This window comes from Tachypleus tridentatus, unplaced genomic scaffold (assembly GCF_004210375.1).
Source record: "Tachypleus tridentatus isolate NWPU-2018 unplaced genomic scaffold, ASM421037v1 Hic_cluster_2, whole genome shotgun sequence".
Taxonomy (NCBI): domain Eukaryota; kingdom Metazoa; phylum Arthropoda; class Merostomata; order Xiphosura; family Limulidae; genus Tachypleus; species Tachypleus tridentatus.
The window spans coordinates 30788018-30807203 of NW_027467782.1; the positions used below are offsets into that span (position 1 = coordinate 30788018).

The 19186-nt window shown below is 31.8% G+C and overlaps 1 protein-coding gene and 1 long non-coding RNA gene across 12 annotated transcripts in view; both read left to right on the forward strand.

Annotated features, from left to right (window-relative positions):
* Positions 1 to 19186, forward strand: part of LOC143242831 (serine/threonine-protein kinase ATR-like) — a 97831-nt gene that overhangs the window by 66736 nt on the left and 11909 nt on the right. For 5 of the 11 annotated variants that reach the window (XM_076486386.1, XM_076486384.1, XM_076486385.1 and 2 more), the window contains exons 1-3: positions 12767 to 13473; positions 16545 to 16631; positions 18793 to 18930. In XM_076486386.1, the coding sequence (XP_076342501.1) occupies positions 13410 to 13473; positions 16545 to 16631; positions 18793 to 18833 (192 nt within the window). In that variant the 5' untranslated portion in view covers positions 12767 to 13409 and the 3' untranslated portion in view covers positions 18834 to 18930. Of the gene's footprint in view, positions 1 to 12766; positions 13474 to 16544; positions 16632 to 18792; positions 18931 to 19186 lie in introns of those variants that run through there. The other 6 variants (XM_076486388.1, XM_076486390.1, XM_076486391.1 and 3 more) reach the window with 2 other exon arrangements.
* LOC143242853 (uncharacterized) lies at positions 396 to 4516 on the forward strand. Its single transcript, XR_013023336.1, has 3 exons — positions 396 to 496; positions 1286 to 1428; positions 4428 to 4516. It is a non-coding gene; the product is annotated as an uncharacterized LOC143242853 (long non-coding RNA).

Sequence of the window (19186 nt, forward strand, 5' to 3'; positions counted from 1 at the left end):
TGGTTGCTAGAACACCAAATCAACCAGCCATCCATGTAATTGTTTCCATGTCTAGTTGCATGGAAATGTTACATTATATTTGGGGGTATCATCATATCATCAGATATTATTCTTTTATCTTAGTAACAGTGAATTAGAAGTATGTTTTTTATTATGCTGCTTTCAGCTGTGTTTTCTTTTTCATGCTAAAAAATGTTTAAATGGTTTAGAAAGATATTTAACATGATTCTCTATCTCAGTTGTGTTTTTCTTTTGTTTACTTTTTTTATATATATATACTAGTTTTTCTGTATTCGTCAGACACTGAAATGTAGTTTGTTAAGATTTTAGGGAGTATGTGTTTGTTTTTTCTTCCAGACTACACATGTTGACAGATATGGAGAAAGCAGTCTAAGTTTTACAGGTCTCTGCCTTTCATTTCAAGGAAGCTACTCCTCAGTCAGTAGATTGAACTCCACTCTTAGAAGAGTGAACAGGAAGAAGAAAATTGGTTCAAGTATGTGTTTCAGGTTTTACTTTTATTGCAAATAGAATATATAAAACTGCAGTCTCAAAAGCTAGGAATGATTTTTTTATCTAATGATATTGATAATTTAACTTATAGTTTGTATACATTACTGATTATTTCTTTAAAGCTTTAAAGATACCAAATGAGATGTGAAGAGAAAAATAGAAAGCACTTATCATTCTTGTTTTTAAAAAAAAGTGTCTCATTATATATCGGGAGCAACTACTCTAATGATAAGAACTTCAACATTTATATCTTTGATATTGTACATTTTTTAGGTACGAGAACACATTTCTGAGTTTAAAAACATAAATTGTTTAAAGCAGATTATACAATATAAATAATAAAGAATCATTTAATGATCATATACACAAACGTTTTAAAATAATTAGTATACTAATAATCAAAGTCTTCATTAAAACAAAGATTAAAATTTTATTAATCTAACCTTGAACAGGCACTTATAGTTCTGTTTGTCTCTCTAGAAATAATTAAAAGTAATATAGAAATGAAATTTACTGAAATACCATGACCCAAACTTAAAGATATACCATTTTAATTATAACAACTGTTTCATTGGTTGTCATATAATATTTGTCTATTTTTACTTAATTCTTTATTTTAAAGGCTAAAATTTAGATGAATTATATTTTATGATTATAAATGTTTGTTAATTGTATTTAACTTCCCTTTAAACAGTACCTAGTAGAGGAGATCTTGAATTAGAAATAATATTTTGTATTCATGTGTTTTTTTTTTTACTTCTTTATTTTACAGTCCTCACTTCATTATCAGGAACCTCTTCTTAATCTGTACCGGGTTCTCCTTACAATAGCCAAGAACCACATTCCTGAGCAGACCAAAAAGATTGATTACGAAATCGTAACTTGCTGGTTACAAAGTGCAAAACTTGCCAGAAAGTAGGTTTTATTACACTGCAAATAAATTCTTGTAATCACCTCATCTGTACTGTTCCTTTAACTTTTCAGTCAATTATTAATCTGATCTATTCTTTCATTAATATCATATAGTAACATACATTTCTCTGAAATGTGTATGGAGTATTTCAGAGGCATCAGACCTGGAGGTGTTGTAACATCCCCACTTTTACATATTTTACATGCATAGCAACTGTAAATTATTATATCAATTTTCTGGTGAGGACATGCCCTAAATCTTTACAGACTTAGCTGACTTTGACAGCAGGGGGAAACACTTTTAGCAGCTTCTTATACTTTAAATTCCTCGTTGTACATTTTGCGTGTCTAGTCAAGCACTCCACCTATTTCTCTCCTTCCTGCACCACTAATACTGAAGATATCACATTGATAAGTTCCTAAACCTGTCAGTGCATGCATGTAGAAGTTATTACTCATTTCTAATTCTTTGTAAGACATTATTGAGCTTTTATGTACATTCTCACAGAGAGAATATTATATAATGTGTTTATGGGGTATCATTTTCTTCTAACACTTTGTTCACATTAACAGAATCATTAATGTTTATTAAAATATTTTAATTTATAATCACAGTAAAATTATATATTAGTCTCACAATTTATACAAGTAGCACACCTTGGTTGTAAGCTTCCAATGAAAATTTAAACTAAATGCAGTTTAAAAAAAAACAAATTCGTAATCCAGTTTACTGAGTTAAGTTGGGGGAGTATTTCTCATCAAAATCTGACTTTTTGATTCTGTTGTTAGTGTCACATAGTAAAATGTTAAAGAAATAATTTATGATCCATGATGGTGAGAAAACCTGCTACATAGAGTTTTTCTCTGCTCATACCAGCCGTTTTTACATATATATTTTAATTATGCATTGTCACTTTAGCCTAAAATTATGTCAAGTTAAAAGACATGTATTATTTGTAACCCAGTTATAAGTTTGAAAGAAAACTTCTTATTTAAAATGATTCTATCTTCATAGGTAAGGTCCATAAGTTTTATACAGGAACGATCAAACAAAAGAGGACATTACAAACCAAATCATACTGTTTCAAAAATAATTTTGTTTACCATCTGGCATTGCTTTTATTTCTCTTTTTGTCAACAGTATGATAATGGAGATTTAAATGTGTGCCATTACTCAGAATATTGTAAGAACCATTGAACTTTGTCTAGAATAGATTATTTTTGAAGTTGCTTAATTTTTAGGGATTAGCTTGATACCAGAGTAGCAAAATGTCCAAAATCGTGAGGGTACAGACCTCAAACTTTACAGAAATATGGAGGCCTACTGATGGATGTAATGAAACTAAAGCTTGTTTCAGGTGATCTGATAGATATTTGATTATGTTCTTCTATCTCACATTTTCTGTACATAAGTGAATAAATACAACATACATGTTTCAGGGGACTATAAGTCCAGCATAAGAGGTGATGAGGATAACATTTTGTATGTGTGGATTGATATGGTTCTTGTGCAGAACTGGGTTTGAATATGAAAATGATATTGTATTGATAATTTGACAATTACCCCACTAGCAGTTTTCTGAACTTTAAGGTGGAATTATTCTGTGGCATGGTGGGCTTTTATAATAGATTACTTTTACCAGTTACTGTGTATCTCTTATATTTCTGAATTCTAGTGTTTTTTAGTCTTGATGTTTCTACAGCATATTGGAATCCACAGAAGATGCTGTATATGATCTCTCTGTTAGGTGATTTGATGCAAATTAATTACAGTTGTTTTTGGCTTCTAAATGCTTTTCTGACTTAATATTGTGTACATATCCTGTATATGTGTTTTTAGAGAAATCTCTGACATATAGTTTTCTTCTTAGAGTAATGCTAAAATAATAGGACTTGAACCCCATATAACAAAAGGTAATACAAATAAATGTATACATCTGGTTACTACTGATATCATACATAATCTACCTAGGATATCAATCAATCTAAACTTGTACACCCCTATTAAAAAATATTCAAACACAGAGAATGAGTCAATGATTTTGTTGGAGTGCTGCAGCTCATGTTGCCACATAGTTGTGTTCTGTCTTACGATTGTACATCTTGACAATATTCTGACAGCACAGTCTCCATTACAGAAGGCTCTCTCATGCAACTGTCATGTAGAAATTACATTTGAAACTTGATAATTAGGCTTTTCAGCTCGTAATCTACAGATTACAGGATTGAACCTCATTTCTGAACATGTTTGCCCTCTCAGCTGTGGGAACATTATATATTGTGACAGTCTGTCCCACTATTCAGTCTGACAAAGGTTAGTGGTGGATGGTATTGGCTAATTGCTTTCTATATAATTCATCACTCAAAATTAGAGAAGGCTAGTGCAGATGGCTCTTGTGTAGCTTTGCATAAACATTCAACAACGAGTCTCAGGACACCATGCTTTCTATAATTGATTTAATTTATGGGGACATTAGTTTCTCAGTGCTTGTTTTGGAAGTTTGTTAGCACAGGAATCTGTAAGTGCTGTATCTAGGTTTGTTTTTTTATGATAATAAATGCTCTTTGTTTTAACTCGTGTATTTTTATAGCCACTTCAAGTTCTTGACATGCTTGAAGCTTTCATGTGTTCATCAACTAATCTTGTGCATATTAATAGCTTGTATTCAAGTTCACTGCTAAAGTCCAGAACTGGTACTAGATTTGAATCATTAGCATAAATATTATATTTGATAGTAATTCATCTGATAACTGTAGAATTAGTACCATACACTAAGTGAAGAATTTATTTAAGAATGAGTTGTAATTAAATTATCTCATTAGATTTAACTGTTATTAAAAACTAAGAAGTATCTGTGTAATAATTAATTGCATAATTATATTAATTATGTAATAATTAATTGCACTATTATATTGCATACATTATGATTAGAACCCATTAACTGTACAATGAATCATGTCCATTAATTTTCAGAATAGTATTTTCAACCTGTGTTTTTTAGAAGTGGTCATCAACAGAGGGCTTATAGTTGTCTGCTAGAAGCTTCAGTATTAAACATACGTGAGACATTTGTGGAAAAGTCTAAGTGGCACTGGAATAAAGTAAATATAAATCTCAGTGGTAATATTTTTGTAATTATTAAAGCAGATACTGTTCTTAGTTTGTAAAACTTTTGATGAAATTATTTAAAGTACCTCTTTTAATATTTTGAAATGCCAAAATTGTGAAATTGAAGCTCCAGGATTTTGCTGTGATTTAAAATTTTGAACTATTATGTTATAATGTAGTAAATTTGAAAATTATTAATTTATAAATGTCACTTTTTTTAAACTTTGAAACTGTTAAATTATGAACATTGTATGTTCTAAATGTATACATTTGGAAGTACAAGATTCTGGAACTTAAAAGCATTAAGAATTTAACCTTGAAGTGAAAAATTTTTATATTTGAGGCAGTAAAAAATGTTTTCTCATCAAACACCATAACATTTGGTATTTCTAAACTGTAATATTTACTTTGAATCTGAGTTTTTGTGAAGATTATAATGATGAATTTGTAATTAACAAAAATGTTACAGCAGTCTATTTATTTTGGCACTTTACTGGCAAATTTTAGTGTTTAGTTATAACAGTTTTCTGTCAACTTGCATTTTTGAACTAATAGTAAATAAATAAATTTTATTTATGCATATGATTGTTATCTCAAATTAGAACCACATCAGTGCAGTATTAGTATCTTATACCTCTTAAAAAAAAGAAACAATTAGTTCAAATGTGAGTTGCATTACATCAAAAATAAAATTTCCAAAATATATTTATCTCTTCTTACCTTACACTTATTATTCAGCTGCTATGGTTTCTTTTCTTTTGTCCATCTAAGTATAGGTCTGATTTTTTTCTCCCTTGCTCCAGTGTTTTATTTCACCTTTAAATCTGTCTCATCACACTTTTCACCTACATCAATGTGATCTCTGTTTTAAAACTGTATATAAGCATTTTGTAACAGGTGCATGTAGTACAGTTGTTGAAGATATTTTATGCATTTTTTTCAGGTTATATATTTGACTTTCGTGAAGTAAAAAAAAAAATTGTTTGGTATGTACGTTTACAGCTTGAATTCATGAATTAATGTATCCAGCATGGAAACAAATTAGGCCTCTCCTATCTCACCTCTGATATATAACATTGCTCCCAAATTGGGAAAGGAGTCGCTCTTAGTTGAGGCTGTCCATGACCTTATCTGTAGTAAGGTGGAAACATAGGTTTGATGTGGTGGTCTCCAGGGGACTGTGATGCTGAACTTTTAGGTGATCCTGGACATTCTGGAGAGAATTTAGATTTGCTTTTTCTTGTGCCTTCCTTTCATCTGTTTGCTTCTAATGAGGCTAATTTTGATCACCTTTTACCAACTTCTTTTCTTTACTTAGTTCATTCAGTGTGTCATGTTTTTTGTCATTACTTGGTGGGTTTTCCTTGGGGGTGGAAAGGTCTGAAGGTGAGTACTTAGTCCTCCCTCCATTCCCTAATACTGAGGCTCATATAGAGATGTTTACTGCTCAGTTTGGTGAGTACTTAGTCCTCCCTCCATTCCCTGATACTGAGGCTCATATAAGAGATGTTTATTGCTCAGTTTTGTAAAGGGACAGCTATGTCTTGTTTGCCATGTTTGTCAGAACAGCACGTTTAACTCATTACCATGAGGTAGATACACGTTTAGACTCTCAGAGAATAGATCAGCTCCTGAAAATGTTAAGTTCCATAAAGAAGTTTATGCTTAATCTGAATATATCACAGTTTTGTAGGATTTGTTTGACCTTAACTAACACTGTAATATTTACTGTATGGACACTTTTTTTTTCTCCTCATTTCAGTTGTCGACTTCAACACTTTCCTGAATTTCGTGGCTGGTATTTCATTGAAACATATTAGAGGGCATTTGTCTACTTACTGACAACCTCCATGTGTTATATGAGTCCTTTTTCTCAAACTCTTGATTTTTGCAGGGATTCCAGACCCTTCATATTCAAGGGCTTATGTCACCAATCTGCATTCGTCTTAGTTGTTGGTTGCTTGACTTTCCTCAGCTCTTACAGGAGGTCTAGTTCCAATGTTGTCCTGACCCTAACAACAACCCCTTGTTTCATCATTACTTACAATATTTTATGCCCTTATCTACAGGGTTCCATGTTCAATTGATTGGAGTATTGCCAGCAGTGTAAATGACTACTGTATTCCTTTGTGTCCTGTGGGGACTCATCTACATTAATTTTTGTACATGTAGAAAACCTTTACCACAGGCCCTTGCATCAGAATTGATCATTCATTTCTCATATCCACTACCATTTTTTCATCATCTTATAGTATTTCACTACCTGCAAGTCCTCAAATGTTTTAACTTCATTCCATCCAGGGTTATCAGAGATGTGTTGGTCATTGGAGTGATTGAGAGAGTTGTTTCAGTTCTTACTAAGGTTTATTTCTGTATATTTGTTGTGCCCATATTGTCATCAGTCTTTTCATTTAAATCAATTCCTAAATCTTCCACAGTTCACGGTGGTGTCATTCCTCATTCTATATTGGTGTTTTTTTGTTGGGAATGTTGTTGACCATGTTTAATGTTGCTAATGCCTATCTACACATTTCCATGGTGAAGTCATCCTGCTACTATCTATGTTTTGTGCACAAGGGTTTGGTGCTGCAGGTCATCTCTCTGCCCTTTAAACTCACACTGGTTCCATATGTTTACAGTTTATAGTTCATGTTATTTTCTTTTACCCTATCTCAAAATGGAATCAGTCAATATTAGCTATCTCGTAAGCACCAGAAAAAACAACCAAAAAAGCACCCATCTTTTCTTTCCAGAATGACTTCAAATTGTAACATAAACCTACATTCTTTTATCCCAAGAAGTTTTAAGCTCATAGCAGAATAAATCTACTTATAACTAAACCATTATCCCACCATTATAAGATGTTAATCACCTGGAAACATGCAGCTCACGTTACATTAATAAATTAAATTTACTCGTGAGTTGCTTGCTCATGAAAAAATATTATTATTACTTATTTTGCCTAAACTAAACTAAAAGGATACTTATTTTTACACTTTAGTTACTTTTATAAATATACATAAAAATAAAATGATTAACAATTTTCATTTTTTTCTTGCTATTGACTATTAAAGTTTACAAATCTTTTTAATTAACCCCATACCCTGGGCCTGTGCACACACATTACTTGGACATCTTGCTACTAGTAGCAGCATCACAGCACAGTCAGATACTATTTCTCTAAAGCAAAAAGATAGAATTTATTATCAGAGCTAAAACTTCTCATTTTCTTTGGAACACTCAACTACCAGCCTTTTGGTCTCTAGTAACCCACCCTTAGGCATTGACAATAGTTTTATTCAGTCATAACTGGACTGGATTGCACTTATACACCTACCCACTGATTAATCTGTTACCCAGCTTCCTAGCAATGATTTCTTCAATCTCTTGTCGTATTCTGTTGATTGCACGAGATTGGCCTAATCAACCCTTATCTCATATACCATGTACCACTTTTCCCTTAGGGTTTATTTTATGTTGCTTCTGGCCTGTGGACATCACCAGTCAGAGTTATTTGCATTACACTTACAGAGGACACTTTTTCATTCTAGCCATGTCCTTCTGTACCCAGATAGTCCTTCTTACCTTACCACTGGCAGCCAGGAAAGGGATAAATACTTTCACTGATTCATCTGACCTCTTTATTTTCACACATATAAATGATGGGTCCCCATTGTTTCTTATGTCTAATGAAGGCCTTGAGGTGTGAGGTTGCCTAAACTAAAGGTTTTAGTGGTGCTGGACAATGGCTTTTATTTATTGTGTCTCTTTAGTTTCCCAGGGCTTACCTCTGGTTACCTCAATGGGATGAGTGGTAGAATTGATCCATATTGATTTTATGGGCTCTCTCTGAAGGCAAGGAAAATTCTACAAATCTCAACTTATCACATTTCTATGTTCATCGTGGCCCAGTTGAATTGCTCACTGGAGGACATTCTGAGCTTGTGTGTGAACCTTCCCCAATACTTTTATCTCACATTATTTACATAATCTGGCATTATCTTTCTTTGAGGGTTTTTTTACTACCCCTACATCTATGTTAACCTCATCTGCTAGGTTATACTGAAAGGTGAGTATTTGCATCACTAATCTTCTCTTTTTTTTTAATTTCAAAATTCTACTTTTTGGTGAGTGTTGCCCAATCAAGTGTGCTTTTATCAAACCAAATTCACTCTAGCAACTAAAATTAATTTAGTACATCACTTCTTAGCTTGCAGCCTGAGCAAATATAATTATTGTCAGAAAACAACAAAATTATAAACCCTGTCATTTTGAAAATCCTTCAAAGGTAATGAGCACATTGTTTTTTTGTAACTTACAAGAGGGTAAAAATTGTAGATAATGGAAAAGTAAGTAAAAGTTTTAATAGCATTATAAAATCTAAAAAATTATCAAATGTTTATACCCTAGTATTTTAGTAGTATTAAAAAGGATAAACAAATTCTTGCTTTTATGACCTTGATGTTATGCACATAAAACACTTTTACAGGGGCATAAAAACTGTCAGTGTTGAGTTCCTTTAGATTTTTTTATGAGTAAAAATTTCTGAAGACAGTGATTGTATAGACTTATGAAAAGTTAACAAATGTTTGAAAACGTCTTGATATTACTATTTTTGACTACAATTTTCATGATAACAAAACACTGCATTTACATCTCAAAAGGTCCAAAATCAAATTCTATGACTACATGATGCACTAAACTCATACCTCACTGAATAACAAAATATACAACATGATTACTCCGTTATGTTTTACCAGATAAGGAAGATCATCAACATCTAAAGGCTATAATTACCTTTCTTCAGGAAATGAAATTCACAACATAATCACCAAATCAATGTAGTTAAACCCCACTATGTAATAAAGCATGTATCAAAACTACTCAAAAAACATAACTGATTATAACCAGAAAAAAAAATACATACCAGCACTGTTTGTACACTAAGTCCTGTCTAATCAGATAAAACATTGTACAGTGGCCAGCTGTGGTTTTGTGCAGAGAAAACCCATACAATGGCTCTCTGTGGAGAGCATATGTCAGCTTCCACTTGATAAATCTACTACTGCTGCTACATAGCACATGAACACATTAGCAAATTTTTTATATGTATGGAATTTTTCCATTGTCTTGTGACTCCTAAAAATAACCCTCAAAGCTGATAATGAAAACATAAGGATATGAGCTACCTCAGATATAATTTTTTTTCACCTTTAAGAGATTGTAGATTGACCAAATGTTATTATTTTACCTGAATAATAAATATAAAAAGGTTCAGTCATAAAAGTGACATATTCTGATAAAATATAATAACTTTTAAATAGTTGTGTGAAACAAAATGAAGAAAAATTGCAAATATACTTTGAGAATGTAACGTAACAAGCTAGAAACATAAAATCCCTCTGAATGCATTAATTAATATAAAAACTACATGTACTTTGGACTTCAAAGGTTTATTATATGCATTAATGATCTAATGATTTCATTCATAAATAATTTCAACCAGACAATATGGTGAATGGATGGTGGATAATATTCTGTACACATTAGACAGAATGTGTTTGTTCTGTTATAGCAAAGCAGCATCAGGCCATCTACTGTGTCCACCAAAGGGAATCAAAGCCCTGATTTTAGCAATGTAAATTCAAACACTAACCTCTTTCCTACTAGGGAACAGACAATGAACACTTGTATAACAGTTGTTATGGAGTGAATACCTTTTCTAAGTTAACATTCACAAACTTCATATTATAAAAACTGTTGTTATAACAAACTACTTGCATCAATTGTATTCCAACCACTACTGTAGTTGTTGTATGCCAGTGAGCCTTATAAGCTGTTAAATGCAATGGTAGCCCACATCAAGATCTTATATCAAGGTTAAAATAGCCTTCTTATTTACAAATTATAAACTTCTCTAAAAAAAAGATTCCTAATTCTTTTAGCTTGTTTCACCACAGTCAAATACATTAGACTACTGAAGGTTTTTCAATGTGTGTAAATATTCATACTTAAATAATTTTAAACCTTTACACCACTATTATTTTCCAATGGGATTCCAAACATATTTATACATGGTGTCTTTGTTGTTAAAATTTGCAATAATTTTATCAAGATACAAATAATAGTTGATACTATGGAATAAGAACCAGAATCTCATTTGATTAAGTAAGTGGTTCAAAAGTTGTATGAAGTTCAAAGTTAGAAAATTGAAAACAGATGTTTAATTTCAAAGAGAATGGCTGATATTTACCTGTAAGTATTTTGCAGTAAAAACAATATTTCATGGTTAAGAAGGCTCCAATACATACAAAGATACATTAACAAATCCACCATCATATCATATTATTTACAGTTGGTGGCCCGGGATGGCCAGGTGGGTTAAAGCATGCGACTTGTTATCTGAGGGTCTCGGAAGAGCAACGACTTAACACTACCTATTGCCAACCCTAGGTTAGTCTTTTACCAAACATGCTTGACCTTTCAGCCGTGGAGGCGTTATAATGTGACGGTCTATCCAACTGTACGTTGGTAAAAGAGTAGCTCAAGAGTTGGCATTGGGTGGTGATGACTAGCAACCTTCCCTCTAGTCTTAAATTAGGGACAACTAGCGCAGGTAGCCCTCGAGTAGCTTTGCGCGAAATTCAAAAACAAAACAACAATTTACAGTAGGAAAATAATTAAATGTATAAAAACAATTACCTTTTAAAATTATGCAAGAGTGTACACGTTATCTTATATAATTATAGATAACTCAATTGTTAAAATATTATGCTAAAATATTTTTTAAAATTGTTTTACAAACTGCGAAAGTTTATGACTGTATATATACATATATGGCCCGACATGGCCAAGCGTGTTAAGGTGTTCGACTCGTAATCCGAGGGTCACGGGTTCGAATCCCGGTCACACCAAACACGCTCGCCCACCCAGCCATGGGGCTTTATAATGTTACAGTCAATCACACTATTCGTTGGTAAAGGAGTAGCAGTCTCCATATAAGGCAAACACCGAGGTGGATATTCAGGTCTCAGAGGAAATAACATAAATGTAGAACCTTCCAGGAGTACAAGAGAAGCAAAATAACAAAATAATGTACTTTTAAGTCTATCCACCTAACAAAACATATTTTGTTGTGTTACTTTTCGCGTAATGTTTCTGATACAAAGAAACGAAGACAACATGTAGTATTCAGTATTCAGTTTCCTTTATTGAGTCATTTGTACTTCGTGGATTATTTCTGAATTCGAAGTTTCTCACTCCACCTTATCACCAGACAGAAGAAATATTTTCTAATACCTGTAATTACTTTGAGAGTCCCGTCACATTAAACATGCTCGCCCTTTTAACCGTGGGAAGGTTATAATGTGACGATCAATCCCATAATTCGTTGGTAAAATATTAGCCCAAAAGTTGGCGCTGGGTGGTGATGACTAGCTGCCTTCCCTCTAGTCTTAAACTGCTAAATTAGGAATGTCTAGCGCAGATAGCCCTCGAGCAGTTTTGCACGAAATTCAAAACAAACAAACAAATATATACATATATAAAGTATAATCAGTACATGTGTATTTTTATCAAATCAACACTGAAATGGTGAAAATGTTTTTATATTAAATTTGTATAAAATACGCAAATATTTGAGATTTAAGTAATAATCTTTTATTGTGGAAATTATATGTATTTTATCCAAAACGTCACAAGCATAAGCAAAATAAGTAACTGAACAGTTTAAGAACTTTTTCATCTTCATTAATATCAGACCCTTTGGCTTCCTATTAATGGCCAGTGATCCCAAAACAATGTATATATATATGTGTGTGTGTGTGTGAAATTGAATGCTTCGAATGAACATCCTTAATGAGTTGTGTTATATGCCACAACAGCAGTTTCTTTGGTACTACATTGTCAATCAAAGACTATAGCTTTAAGAACTAATATTTTATTCTTAATCTGCTAAATGTATTATTTCTATTGCTAATATTCTTAAGGTTACGTTTTAGGACTTAATTGACACCTAATGAAATACAATTTAGATTTTAGAAAGGTGCTCATACTGATGTCCAAGCCTCAAATGGTACAGCGGTTTGTTTGCAGGCTCACACCACTAAAACCCGGGTTTCGAAGCCCATGGTAGGCAGAGCACAGATAGCCCATTGTGCAGCTTTGTGCTTAATTCTGAACAAACAAACAAACAAACTGATGTCCAACGAATTTTCACTCGAATTTGAAAAGTTTATTACAAAACTATACTGCTTTGAAAATGTAAGTCTTTCTATTCGAAATTTTGAGTAACTTACAAGTTATTGTATCACAAAACATTATGAACTCAAATAATAAATGAGCCATTTATCCCAATCTCATATACACTTTGAAGTACTTTAATTAATAGTTTGTAATTGCAATAATAAACTCACAACTACCGCTACTACCAGCTTTGATCAACATCCGACGTAGAATTTTAGCTTTACACATTTCGTGGGCATGAGCGCCAGTTTTAGTACTAATGCAATATTAAACATTACAGATTAAAATCACATTAATTACTCACCTTAGGATCTGGAGACAACTATTGTGATATCATCCAAGTCCTATTTGTCACCTTTTAACCTCATAATACTGTTAGAATTACAAAATATTCCATTCTGCTAACAATGACAAGAATATAAGCATACGTACGCTTTTTAATATTCTTAATATGACGAGAATTTTTTGCAGATTCGCTTGGCACTTTTTTGGAATTGTTGAAGTCGTTCGATAACACATGTAGCTTACTACGCAGGTCACTGACAATTTGCAAGCAAAATATTGCATTCAATACGTTGGGGTTAAAAGATATGATGCAGTAAAATGTTTATAGATTTATTTATGTGAAGTGATGCCCCCAAGGAAAAACCAAACGAATCAGGAAAGAAAATTTACAAGAAGAAAAAATTATCAAAGTGAAACATATTTAAATTTTATTGTCGTGTACAAGGACATTGTAAATATTAACCAGTGCAATATTTGTACTTGTAAAAATGTACTGTAACTTGAATTTACTGTAGCTGCTAAGCCTAATGCTAGTCTGTGAGGGTTAATACGAAAACGAGTTAGTTAACCACATAATTAATAATTGTTCATTCTCATTACAAGTAGTGTCTGCCGAATTATGTAAGTAGATTTGGACAACATTTTAAAATGAAATTATTAGTATATAACTTATAAGTAGGGACTACATAAATTGTAAATTTACAATTTTTAGACTTTAAAGGCAATGGTGAAAAACGTGCTTTGAATTGTGGCTGTATTGTAATAAGAAAAAGGTATTTCTAGTGGTTGAGTGAGTCCTACAGGTTATTATGGTTTTATTCTTACTGTCACTTGTACACGTGAAGCAACTAGTAAAGCTTCAAGAGCACTTAACAGGGCAAGTACTTCTCTTTATAACTTAATTGTATTAATGACTCTTTATGTGCAAGTTTTAAACTATGAAAAACTAGTTTTTATAATATTAAATAGTTTTTCATTAAAACAAATTCAGATACAAGACCAAAAACAGCATGGGTAGATAATTGCACTTTGCAGTCACTTTGGATCTTTAGTTAATTGGTTGATACCTTTACCAAAACCTGATTGGCCAAAATACAGATAACTGTTGCACACTTTGTGAAAATTTGATCTACAGCTGGCCACAAAACAGATGTCAACATGCTACAACATTCAGTGATTAAGTGTGCTGATCCTGTATTGATAAAGTAACATTGATACAGGAAAAGAAGAAAGTGACAGTGTAGATGTAATGGTTCAGACTTAGAGGTCAAAATTGCATAAAAAACAGGTGTGAAAGAACTGCAAGGTAAATTAAAAGTATGAAGAAAGAGAAAATGAAGGACTGATTCATCTATTCCACTGGAGAGTGATGAAGATGAAATGTGTAGCAGTACTTCTGAGGATCCCATAGAGTTTGTGACACTGAATGAATGATGCAGATAATTCAAGAACTGAAGTGTAAACGCAAGACATTGTTGTGGTATTTCAACGTGGCACAGGAGCAATGCCGATTCAATTTGGTATTGAATCCACAACAACATTAAACTTTCCAAATCAAGAAGCTTGATGAAAAGCATCAAGTTTCAGTGCTCTTGAAAAGAGCAGGTGATTGCTTGCATTCTGCATGGCAGGATTAAGGATTCTTTGTACTACGTTACTTCCAAGAGATCCAGATGATCTTATGAACATGACTGGAAATACAATTAAATCTGATGATACAAAACTATTCTCATATGCCAACAATATGCAACAAGTTTTGCCAGAGAAAGTTACACTTGCACTGATATGTTAGTCAGTGATGTTTAAAGAAATGAAAGATAGATTGAAGAACAAACTTTTGAAATAGCTAGATGAGAATTATCCCACTGATGTGAAGGTCATGGCCTTTGTACCTACTCTGAAAACAAAAAGCAAGAATGAGAACAAATAGTTAATAACATAACATACACATCTTCCAAGTTTACTACTGTGTACTATGGGAGTCAAAAACTTTCAATAGCATTACTAAATCTGCATATTTTTTCATAAAACTTTGTAGGAGATTTTGTTCAACCAGAAAACTCTAAAAGTGAGTTTTAGCTCATTCTAGAATGATGTTATTTATTAAGGATAGCCATTCAGCACAAATCCTGGGTGTCTGGCCTGTGGAAGCAGTGTTAAAATTTGCAAACAGTCTAAAAAAAGTTGATTTATTTATATCAACCATTTGTAATTTTAATGTATTTGAACAGAAACTAAAATAAATGGTTATCTTTGTTGATGGTGGCACTATTTTTCTCTCACTTTGACTATCTGAATTAGATTTACATTGCTTAGCTTTAGGCCAGACCATAAAATAACTTGTTGTTGCAAAATTCATGGTTAAATTTCAAAATTTCTTAATCAGAATGAGAATTGATACATGAGTTAGTTTCATGCAAAGTAATCAATTAATTTTATGAAAATAATCAACTTGTGTGTCCAATTATTACCATCTTCAATATTCAGTAATCAAAATTAATCTTTTAGAGGCAGTTCACGTCTTGCACAGAAAGCTGTCTTTTTATGTCTGCCTTAGAAATTTCCATGCTACTTGTGAATTTCTGCTGATTGTGTGAGTGACTAATTTTCTCACACAGGTTGTGTAGTAATGATGGATTACAGTCATGTTGACTAATTGTTTTTCAATTACATTGTGATGCTTCTTGTTTGGTGATATTGTTTTGTCTGGTGCACATGAGATGGTGTGTAAGGCAAAGATGAGACTGTTTCTTGTTTCTGTTTTTTTATAGTATTCTTTGGCTAGTGTATCAAATCTGATTTTGAAATAACCAAATACTTTGTTGAGGTCAGAAAATGACTGATTTGGGGTATATTCAGTGGTGATGCACACCAACACACACACATCCTAAATAGATCAGATGAATTTAAGTTGGGTCTGGTAAAGGCAAATTCTGGGTGTTATTTACCTCATTTTACTGCTTTAATATCATGCTGAAAAGGTGTGGTCAGTTCTTATAAACTTATGAGAAGACAGTGCATTAGCATTCAAAATATTAGTCAAACAAGGTATCCAAGGCTACCTTAACTTTTACCAGTGTTTGAAACTGCAGAATTTTCTGTTGACCTTTTAACATGTCTTTAACACTTTGTAATTTCATAATTATCATCAACATTGTCTGTAGAAAAGTATGAAGAAAAACAGTATGAAAGGCTGTGTAAAATCATACTTCCATATAGTTATCTTATAAGTACCACATTAATGTCAAATTCATAAAGTGTAATTTTCATCTTAACAGCTGTCACATTTTCTTTATTTTTAATGAACATTTATTACATAATATGTTTTGAATATTTTAAAACTCTAATTATCTTTGTAATGCATGATTTGTTTACTTAATCAATGAAATAGTATGCCATGTTTATTAAAGTTATTGATACAAAGGTTCAAACAAATTGTTGGTAATATAAGAGTAATCACACTCTACTCACATTACCTTAGGTAGATCAACAAGTAGGAAGAAAAAGAAGGAAATTGAGGACCTGAACTTGACATTAAAATCTGTAACAACACAGAAAGATGAGAAAGGTAAAATACTACTCTTTATATTAAGAAATAGGTTTTTTCTGTCACCTTTCCTTGCTTGTGGAGAATGAAGTTAATGTTAGATAACACTGCACAACAAAGTTTTGCATCTTGAACACTGTTGGGTGTTCCTTATAGATTTTTGGCTGCTGATAATGAAAATCACATCCACATTTGCCCATTACGTACAGTTTCATTGAAATCTTCAGTTTTGCTACAATGGGAAAACAATATCAGGGCAACTGGAATTTGTCAATGCTTGCTGACTACTGTTGGACACTGCAACGTGATGCACCGGACATTGAATACAAACAAAAATCAGGAGCAAAACACTTTTAATTATGTTGAACTTAATAGCATATTAGAAACATAAACGCAATTAAATAAGTTATTGCCAGTAAACAGTTAGCTGTCTATTTCTCAAAGTTTCTACTGATGAAGCAAAACCAAAACTATATTTGTGCATACCCACCAGATACCTGTCACAATCAGCAAAACCTTTTCAGGAAGCAAAACATTTTAAAAAAATTGTTGTGCAGTATAATTTGTGTATGGAGTATAAAGGTTTATTTTATTTTTACCTAATACAAATGCTAGATTAGACAAGCTTTCCCATAAGTTATTTCTATGTAATTTGATAGAGAGTGTGAGCAAGAAATTCTGAAATTTGTATATTCCTATTGTTGTATGACTTTCAACATAACAAGTACGTGATATGTATCTCAGGACAAATGGTTATACCAAAATAAAACTGAAAACAATGTTTTGACCTTCTTAGGTCATCTTCAGATTAACAAAGAAGGGGATTGCAACAGTTGTTCTGAAATACATTTTTTACTTCAAGTTGGTTTCTTGTCATCACGAAGTACGTGATATATTGTTAATCACTTACCCTCCTCCTACATGTTGGTATGGCATGTTTTTGTAAACATATAAATACAAAGATTTTTCTTTTTTTCCATTGTTGCTTTTGCTTGTTTTGAAGTGGTGTAAAATGAGCATGAGAATATGTCAATGTGAGGTTTAATAGTACTAAAAAACATAGGATTTTATAGTTAACTGAAGACTTTTAAGAATTACTACATAAAGTGTTATTAATACAGATTATCTTTGGATACATCAATGATCTGGCTGTCTAAGTAGGTCATAAAGGTTTTTAAGATATTATTTCTTAGAAATAGCAAATAACATAAGTTGAATCTTTCAAACTGAGTTATTCAAGAAAAAGTTAAAATACTTTCCAGAATTACTGTGGTTTTTTATACCTTATGTATTATATAGAAACTGAAATACATCATGATGTATTCTACCATATTACTATTGCTCTTGATATGTAGTCTTAAATGTGTTTAAAGATGGAACCTCTTTGCTTTCTACTTTTAGAGATACATTTCCCTGACATAAGTGACGATTTTTTTAGCATTAGTCATATATAAAAGAATTTCTAAAGTTTGGAACATCAGGTTTACAATTTCACCCATTTAAAGTTCTAAATATTTATTTTTCATTATTTGTTTAAGGTCTGGCACTAAAATTGTACTAATGTATAACTTGTAATTATAAATATTTATTCTTTATCAGTGAGAGTTAAATATTTTCTTAAGGAGTGGTTGGAAAGAAATACAGTTTTATTCCATATGAGTTCTGCAGTTATAACACTTAGAGAGACATAAATCAGGTAGATAATTGTGACTAACCAACAATAATTGGCTTTATAAGTACAATGAAATTATTTACATAGCTACACCTCATTCAAAACAAAAAGCATAAGCTATTATATTACTGTAACTTCATTGAATGTTATTTTTATACATTTTAAAAATGCATGTTGGTACATTTTATCTGTTTTTATAACTTTAAAAATTAAAACAACTTATGTAAAAAGTGTGTGGTGCAAGTATTGTGAACATATTAACTGAAAGCATGAATTCTTATACTGTACATAGCTATCTTTAATATTAAATTAGTTTTCATAATTTTTGTGTGTTTTTCAATAGTTAGGTCACTGATACTCTTAGGGTGAATCAAAACAAGTGTTCAAAGTCTGCTTTATGTAAATCACACACCACAGCATTGAAGTGTTTTATCTTGTTACTCTCAACATGGCTACAGTTCAGTTATATTCATCTCTTGCAGAAAGGTGATATAACTATTTTAATTTCAGGAACTGATCCTAAATCTGCACTGTATGTTTTTTATAAGTAAGAACAGTGTAAGAAAGGTGACAAATGCAAGTTTTCCCACGATGATGTTGAAAATAAGAGTGAAAAGAAGAGTATTTATGTAGACTTGAGAGATGAAGGTAATGTAGTTTATTTTTTTATCTATGCATCTATTATCTGTTAAAAATGTGAAGTGTAAAGGTCTTTTAAATCAACTGTATGGTTTTCTGTGTTTGCATTATTAGTGTTAGACTACTGAAGCATTTTAAGAGTTTAAATGGCAATCTTCAGTTGTACCTTTTATAAAATTAATGTAGATAAATCTAATTCTGTTAAGGGTTTATATCTTTCATTTCAAATATAAAAAAGTTTAAATTATATATTTTTTGGTCAAGA